Consider the following 8,202-nt stretch of genomic DNA (forward strand, 5'->3'; position numbering starts at 1 on the left):
CGGTGAACGTCTGTTGCCAGATTGGGGAACGAACGATTTTTTCCCCCAAAACCGAGAAGAATAATTGCCCCGCCTACTCGAACATTAATCCGCTTAATTATATTTTTCTAATAATTTTATTGCATCACTGTCAAGGTTGCTATGGACCATTTTCATCTTTTTTAAACGAAATTAATTAAAAAATTTCGAGAATTTGACTAATATATACAGAAACCATTTCAATGCGGCATTCAGATGATTTTAACCCTCCATAAATAATAAGTAAATAATAACGTAATAATCATTTTAATGTCTGCAGGAAGAATAAGTGAGTATATGATGTATGAAAACCCCAAATCTGGCAACACGGGTCTCTGACTGGTCACAAAACGAGTCGGTATGGAAAGCGAGAGTGCTCATATCGCTCGTTTAAACGCGATTTGTAGTTTTAGGTCTACGTAAGTCCGTAATATGCATTGCTTAACGTTTACAATAAACTTGCTTAAATGAGAACATCAACTTTATAGTTTGTTTCATAAAGTTTTGTTAAAAGTAATATTTCACAAGTAATTATATGACAAAATATTGAAATTGTTTTTCGAACAAAATTATTATTATAAAAAATGTATATAATAGTTAAATAATCATATATTTTGGAGATAATGTAATCAATACTCTTTTCATTTTAATACATTTAATAACCTTATATTTATTTTTTGCCCTTTTAACCAACAATGTCCAATAATAATTTGAAAGAGGTGAGAAAAAGCAGAATTCACTTTGGGAGAAACCCTTTACAATATGTAAATAACATATTGAATCCTTAAAATGTATATTTTAATATTTAGCATGTCTGAATAAGGGATTATATAAAAAAAGACGACCACATTTCAAACAAGAGTAGTATTTATATAAAACCAGAAAATATCATTTCACATTCAATAGTTAAAGAATTGAGGTGATGTCAAACAAAAATAAATACAAGATCAATACTTCTGTGCTCTTAATCACAAAGATGACTACAATTATTGGAAATCTGTGCATAATTTCATGGAATGCAAAATATTTAAAATAAATTGTTGAGTGCAAGTTAAGGAATGAAGGTGAATTAATTCATATTTGGTCTCTTTAGGTATGAAATGTGTGCTACCTTTAAATCTTTAAGATTCATTATCTCACACAGATACATTGTTTGGAATCAACCGCTTGATCTAACCGACTTGTGATTCTTCCGACCTCACGTTAATTCTTCCCTCATTGCTGCGGATCAGTCCGTGCTCAATCGCCAGATCCAGGCAGCGCTGGGCGGCTTTGCAGATGGAGGCCTGTTTAGGGTCTTCTGCTTTAGCCAGAACAGAGAGGATCTCCAGCGCTTCACTCTCCATCAGTTTCTCCGCAAGACTTTTGTCAGCCTGCATGATGTTCATTACGATAACCACAGCACGATGCCTCAGGTCCAGACTTTCACTTAGCAACAGAGCCTGAAAGATTTCCAGCCACTGGCTGGTCTGCAGAGAATGATGACATCACAGACATGATAAATCTTCAAAGAAATCTTCAGATCCTTTTTTGCTTTGAGTACAGAAACCACAGTGCTCACCGTTCCTGGAATACGTGAGCAGAGCTCAGGCATCTCACCGGTCAGCACGGCCAGCATGCCCGATGCAGCCTTTCTCAGACGCTCATCATCTTCACCGCTATAAAGGACCAGCAGCTTGAGACGGTCATTGTCAGTAGCCGTGTACAATTTCTGCACCTGATAAAATAACAAAAAACCTACATATAGGTCTTTTAATATCTTGACAGACATTTAAGAAAACGCACAGCCATGGAGTATGATTGACTACATTAAAGACACTATTTTTCAAACAAAACATACTGTGACTGTCGCATTATAATACCAGGTAAATGTCAAGAAGCGTGAAGCATACTGTAATACCTCAGTGCTCAGGGCCAGATTACACATACACTCAGTGGCTGCGGCACGGATCATATCATGCTCCTCAAACATATAGCCCTCTACTTTGGGCACTGCTTTCTCCTTTATGATCTTCTGCCTGTGGAAGATGAAAAACGTATTGAATAAAGTCAAGATATATTTATTAAACATTTTCTACGGGAGCCGACCTGAGTCTCTCGCTGATGCCAGCCAGGTTGGTGAGGGCCATCAAAGCCTCAAAGTTCTGCAGCATCGTGCAATCAAGTGCCAACAGACTAAGCAGCGGTCGGACCACCTCATACACCTACGGATGGATAAATCATCACATTACACAAACGATAAATCAACAAACTATAAAGTATAAGAGAGGTTAAAAGGGATGCCGTCTCACCCTCTCGCCCGGGAAGGCGATCTCTGGGTTGGATGTGATGGTGATCTTGGCCAGAGCTTGTGCTGCTTTGATTTTGCCCTTATCTGTGCTCTCGGACACCAGCGGCAACAAAGCCTGAATAAACAGATGAATTACATTTTAAATCAGGGCAATGTTAAACAAACTGCATTTGTTTATGAGGCATGTTCTTACTTTTCCTCCACCTTGTGCAACAACCAAACCCCTGTCCTCTTGTCTCTCCACCAGAGACAAAATAACCCTGTTAGAAGAGCGATGCATTATATTTATTATTTTATAAACAGAAGCTGATTTCTTGCTGAAAGATTCCATTTTGTACATTCACCGGAGCTCCCTTGACAAAAAAAAAAAGGAAAGCAACCGTCCCAGCACTGGGAAATGGCTAAAAATGATTTGCAAATGAATAACTTTTAAACCAGCAGCATTTGAATATAGCCAGAAGCTTCTAAAGATTTACTCTGGACTGAATTTCCCTAGCGTCAAACCTAGCAACGTGATTGGAGTGAAGGTGACCCACCTGGCGATACATTCCCTGCAGGCTTCGGTGAGGGCCGGACTCTCTTGCTTTACCATACACACCAACGCTGACACCACGCCAGCTTCCAGAAGCTTCACCACTCTCTTCTCCACAAATGACTGGGCATCCTGTATAAACACACATTGAGTCACTGATGCTAAAACGTTAAAGGAACAGTAAACCTGAAAATGTGTTTACTATGTTCCACAGAAGAAAGTTCGCAATGTGTTTATTTGTGTGTCACTTGAATGTTGTGATATAACGGTCAAGCGATTGAGAGCTTTATTGCAACAGCTGTTGTTGTCGTGTAATGTCTGGTTTCTACCTTCGGATGCTCTTCAGGTACGTGCTGTTTTGCGTATTTAGCAAGTTCCACCATCTGAGGGTCTGGCTTCTCAACGTCGTAGCTGTTAGTGCAGTTGACCAATGTTGATCCGACAGCAAACAACACCGTTTTGTCCTCAGGACTGTGGTGATCAATGAGAATAATGTAACAATGGTCAATATAGGACATGTGTATCTGAACCACTGGCCATTACTTTGGACAAGTACCTTCGCCAGCTCAAACATAGCTTGAAGTGCTTTCTTATCCTCCGCCAGGTCTTCTTTCACATCCGCATCCAGCGTGAGATAGGCCAGACCCTCGATGGCCCAGCGGCGTGATGTTGGCGGTAGTGCTTCGTTGCAAAGCCACCTGGGAAATAAAGAGACAGTACAGTGATGTGGCCACCTGCACGTGCACTTTTGCATTTAAAGAACGTTCTGCGCCTCTAATGACCTCAGATTTAGATATGCATACACATGCAAAAATAGCTTCTGCTGCATATGCACGATGAATGGGGTCACTGTAAGAGGAAAGTTTTATATGCAACGTTTTAATGCTACCCATTTATTCACCCTCATGTCATTTCAAACCTGTATGGTTTTCTTTCTTAAGTAGAGCAAAAGAAGATATTTTGAAGAATGTTGGTAAGCAAACAACACTGGCCCCCATTGACTTCCATTGTACGGACACAAATCCCCCGAGACATTTCTCAAAATATCTTCTTTTGTGCTACACAAACGAAAAGAGTGCCATGTGCAAAAAAACCTACTTCCTGCACTGCTTGGCGAGTTTGAGTGTCGAACCCTCCGCAAACTGCTTCATGCTGAAATCTGTGCCTCCAGCTGACCCAAGTTTGCACAACCCCTACAAAACACACAAATACAACTGTAACCACAATACAAAAAATGTGTGCAGTCGCTTAAAGGAACAGTTTACCCAAAAATGAAAATTGTGTCATCATTTCCTCACCCTTGAGTTGTTCCAAAGCTGTATTCATTTCTTTGCTCTGTTTAACACAAAAGAAGATATTTTGAAGAATGTTGGAAAGCAAACAGTTCTGGGGCACTTTTCACTACCATTGTCATTTTTCCTACTATGATAGTCAATGGCATCCAATAACTGTTTGGTTACAAGCATTCTTCCAAATATCTTTCTATGTGTTAATCAGTACAAAAACATTTATACAGATTTGAACAACTCGAGGGTGAGTAAATGATGACAGAATTTGATGAACTGTCCCTTAGAATACTAACCACCAGCGCCCGCACACGTATCCGGTCGTTTTCACTTTTCTTGTAAAGATCTTTCAGCAGAGCCACGCCATTGGCCGTGATGAACGATGCCCGCTTGGCTTTGCCAGCGGCGTGAATGAGCGCCTCTACTGCCACCTGCTGGTGGGTGATGTTCTCTGAGGCACAGAGGGAAATGACGGCCTCTATGATACCGCTGAGCTCAAGGGTACGATTACCCACGTCACTGGGACCCTGCAGCAGGACTGAGACTGTCTGTATCGAATGTAGTTTCCGTTCCATACCTGAACTGCCGAAATGATGCCTGCACACAGAATGTTTGTGGATGGTGAGAAGAACAAAAAAACTATATTATATTAAAGATAACCAATCATAAATGAGAAATCTTGAAAAAATACAGATTTTTATTCTGATTCCACTTCTGAGTGGTGGCTTAAAAATGTGATATGCAGTATATGCGGTGCACAGGGGCACCGCACAAGGGGGGGCCTATTGTGCCAAAATGTGATTTAAAGTTTCTACTTCATTTTACTCCGTTGTTTTATTAGCTTTCAGATGTGTTGTTTGTCTTTTCCGAATTGTTTATCTGTTACACTCTGAAGCCGCTTGAAAAGTGTTAATGTAAAAGGAAACCTTTATGCTTCTGTTTTAGATGCAAATCTGATAGTCACCTTCACATGATTTAAAATCCAACTAGAATGACACCAGAGATAAAATACAACTTGTCTACGGATTTTTGATTTTGTTGTGTGCCAAAACTGATCTCGCATACCCCTCAGCAAATGTGCAGTTGTGCCACTGCTTCTGAGATATTGTAAACACATCAATAAAATGTAACTATTTTATACTTGTAATACGCTTCAGAAAACCCAGTCCAAGAACCAAGTTCTCAACATTGCACACACTCTGTTAGATCTCACTTACTGGACATATTCCTCACAGAGCTTGCTGAAGTTTTCTCTCTCTTTATCACTCTTCAGGTCATCATAGAGTTTATTGAGAAGAACGGAGCAACTCATAGGTGTGCTATCTGTGAGCGGCAGCCCGTCTCCCATCTCAGGAACTGTACCTGCAACTTCCAGAATCTTCTTCAGCCCTATAAGAAAAGCATAAACCATAAAGATCCTAAATCATTTGATGTGGGCCTGTTTAGAAAACCTACATTTGATATGACAAATAATGCTCTGTAGCTGTCCTGTCACCAAAGTCAATGGTTTGAGAATGCACACACACTGATATAAATTCTGCCAAATACATAAATGTTAGATAACAGGATTTCTCGCTACGTGATAAGAAATAAACAGGTCTGCAAACACGTATAATCATACTGAAGGTCAATGGGGTATTCTGGTCATTACCTTGGTCGATGACCCACAGGGTGAGCGAGTTGTCTGGGTTTTTCAGAGATTTTCTTGGCACCTGTTTGACGAGCAGGTTAATGGCGTTCTCACGTCCCGCTCCAGACACGCTGGATGCGGGCAGCATGTCAATGAGATGACGCAACATGGAACGCAGCTCGCGGGAGGGTTCTGCAACACACAGAACAAAACATCCTCCGAAATGAATGACGGTATTTAATGTTCCTAATTTATGACAGCTGAAGACATTTAACAGCCACAAGAGATTGTCTGACAGTTTAAATATGTAATCTAGGGCTGTTGAGCATATCATTACTGCAACTGCTTTCAAGTAAAGAAACTCTGAGAAAGTTTGACGACAGGCCGATTGTAATTTATCTTTTACGTAATTTCTCGTTTCACATTTACTCTTTAAATAACCCAAAAAAGTAGAATTCTCTGCTGGAAATTATTTCTGCTCTTGTCATAAAGTAGGTCGCTACAACTAGCTCTAAAAGTGAAAGTTTCTCACCTGGCAATATTGCCTCATCTTTTCCTCTGATCTCTTTCTTCATGCCTTCTGTAAGGGACTCAAACATCACTTGGACCAGGTGGCATGCCGACAGAGACACAGTAGAGCCACCAGACCCCATGACACCACACAGGCTGTCCATGCCAAGCTCGTTCACAATGGCCATGGTCTACAGACAACAACAGTGAAGATGACTAAACGTTTTGATAAGATGCCAGTTGGCTGGAATATCAACTCTTGCTGGGGAAAAATAATTGGATGTTTGCTAAACATTTACCCTTGACTGATGTCCGGTACACAGACCAACCAAAGTTCTGAGAGCAGAGAGAACAAGTTCCTCCTGCTGGGACTCCAAAAGTGTTTGGAGAAGTTTAACTCCATCATTCCTGAAGATCTGCTCAGCGCCTGCATCCTCCCGCGAGAGCACCACCAGATTTTGAGCAGCCTAAAGAAATGATGAGGAAAATGAGGAAAATGCAAAAACTAAAAAAAATCTTGAAGCAAGTTTACAAGTTTTGGGATTCTTCTTGCCAACCTTCTGTCTGTCTGAAGCCTCCGCTGAGCTGTCCAGGAGGAGTTTGAACATCTGTTGAACTCGTGAGTCTGTAGAGGATTGTTGTGTTGCCTACAATACAAAAACAAATCAATCAAAAAGCAAACAAACAAAAACAGCAATTCACAGGGTGCTCTGGTCAGCAACGTTCTTGTTAAAATAACAGTTCAAAACAGCACTTCTATATTTCTGCAAAGAAACGCGAGCGGTGCTTGCTTGTCCAAAAAACATAAGATGGTAATGTGAGTGGTTGCTCGGGCATTCTGGGTACTGCTTGCCCTAGTCCAAGTAAAAAAAGACCAAACCAAAATGTCTGATTTGTGGAAAACTGAAAATGATTTTCTTTCAAACCTGTATGACTTTCTATCTTCTGCAGAACACAAAAGAAAATATTTTGAAGAACGTTAGTAACCTTACAACATTGACTTCCATTGTATGAACACAAAAGCACTTTAAAACACCCACATTCCTCAAAATATATTCTTTTGTGTTAAACAGAAGTAATAGTCATATACAGGTTTTGAATGACATGATGGTCAATGTTTTTATTTCCAGGTTTTCCTAACATCACTCAAGTGACCCACCTTCAGCTGGATCTGTGCTCCTAGCTGTCTAAGCAGATCTTGGAAAGCTTTATTTTTGGGCTCCAGCTGTGCACATTTCTGAGCGTCCAGAAACGCCTGATCCGGTCGCCCGAGCTTCTGCAGAGCCTGTGCTCTCCTGAACCGGGCCTTAATGTCACCTGGGTCTATGTCCAAAGCTTAAGAAGGAACCATAACACAGAAACAATGACCATAAACCCAAAACTGTGAATCTTCTGCTTAAGAAGTTGTCATGAATAATCTATTTACCCTTGGTTGCATCTGTCTCTGATTTGGAATAGTCTTCTAGTTTGAGATAACATGCAGCACGGTTACGGTAGAGAACACCACTGTCAGACTGACCATCACTGATCTTTAAAGCTTTTGTGTAGCAGCTGAGAGCATTTTGCACATCGCCAGCCTTAAAATAATTGTTCCCTTCCTCTCTCAATGCAGAGGAGTCCTGGGACATCTAAACATTCATAAAAAAACACTCAGTTAGTAAAAACAATCATGCTGCCAAAAATTGAAACACATTACCAGTATAGATGAAGTTGCATTGGGCTCGTCATACGTGCTCGCTATCTCACCTTTCTTTGCGTATTTGTTTTTGCTTTTAGTATAAAAACTTAAACGAACGAGTTGTTATTGCAGTCTGGCTACGTTTCTCTATAAAACGAATTAAAATGTAGCGTTATATTCGTAAGTGTAATGAGTCTGTTCACTCCCTTCTGGACCGTTCTGTCTTGTGTGCTTCCTGGTTGAGGTGCGCGAAGACGA

General features: G+C 40.5%; 1 protein-coding gene across 1 annotated transcript; it reads right to left on the minus strand.

The window, feature by feature from the left end:
- Positions 1-867: 867 nt before the first annotated feature.
- On the minus strand, positions 868-8,183 carry unc45a (unc-45 myosin chaperone A). Its single transcript, XM_056740545.1, has 19 exons — positions 8,013-8,183; positions 7,693-7,894; positions 7,426-7,601; positions 6,824-6,913; positions 6,566-6,733; positions 6,289-6,457; positions 5,778-5,948; positions 5,344-5,515; positions 4,423-4,723; positions 3,939-4,033; positions 3,391-3,538; positions 3,170-3,304; positions 2,845-2,972; positions 2,502-2,568; positions 2,310-2,423; positions 2,107-2,222; positions 1,919-2,036; positions 1,580-1,735; positions 868-1,487 (listed from the first exon to the last, which is right to left on the minus strand). Exons 2-19 carry the CDS (start codon positions 7,892-7,894, stop codon positions 1,191-1,193), a joined length of 2,823 nt encoding a protein of 940 aa, XP_056596523.1. The 5' UTR covers positions 8,013-8,183; the 3' UTR covers positions 868-1,190.
- Positions 8,184-8,202: the final 19 nt, after the last annotated feature.

The sequence above is a fragment of the Triplophysa dalaica genome, chromosome 24 (assembly GCF_015846415.1).
Source record: "Triplophysa dalaica isolate WHDGS20190420 chromosome 24, ASM1584641v1, whole genome shotgun sequence".
Classification (NCBI taxonomy): domain Eukaryota; kingdom Metazoa; phylum Chordata; class Actinopteri; order Cypriniformes; family Nemacheilidae; genus Triplophysa; species Triplophysa dalaica.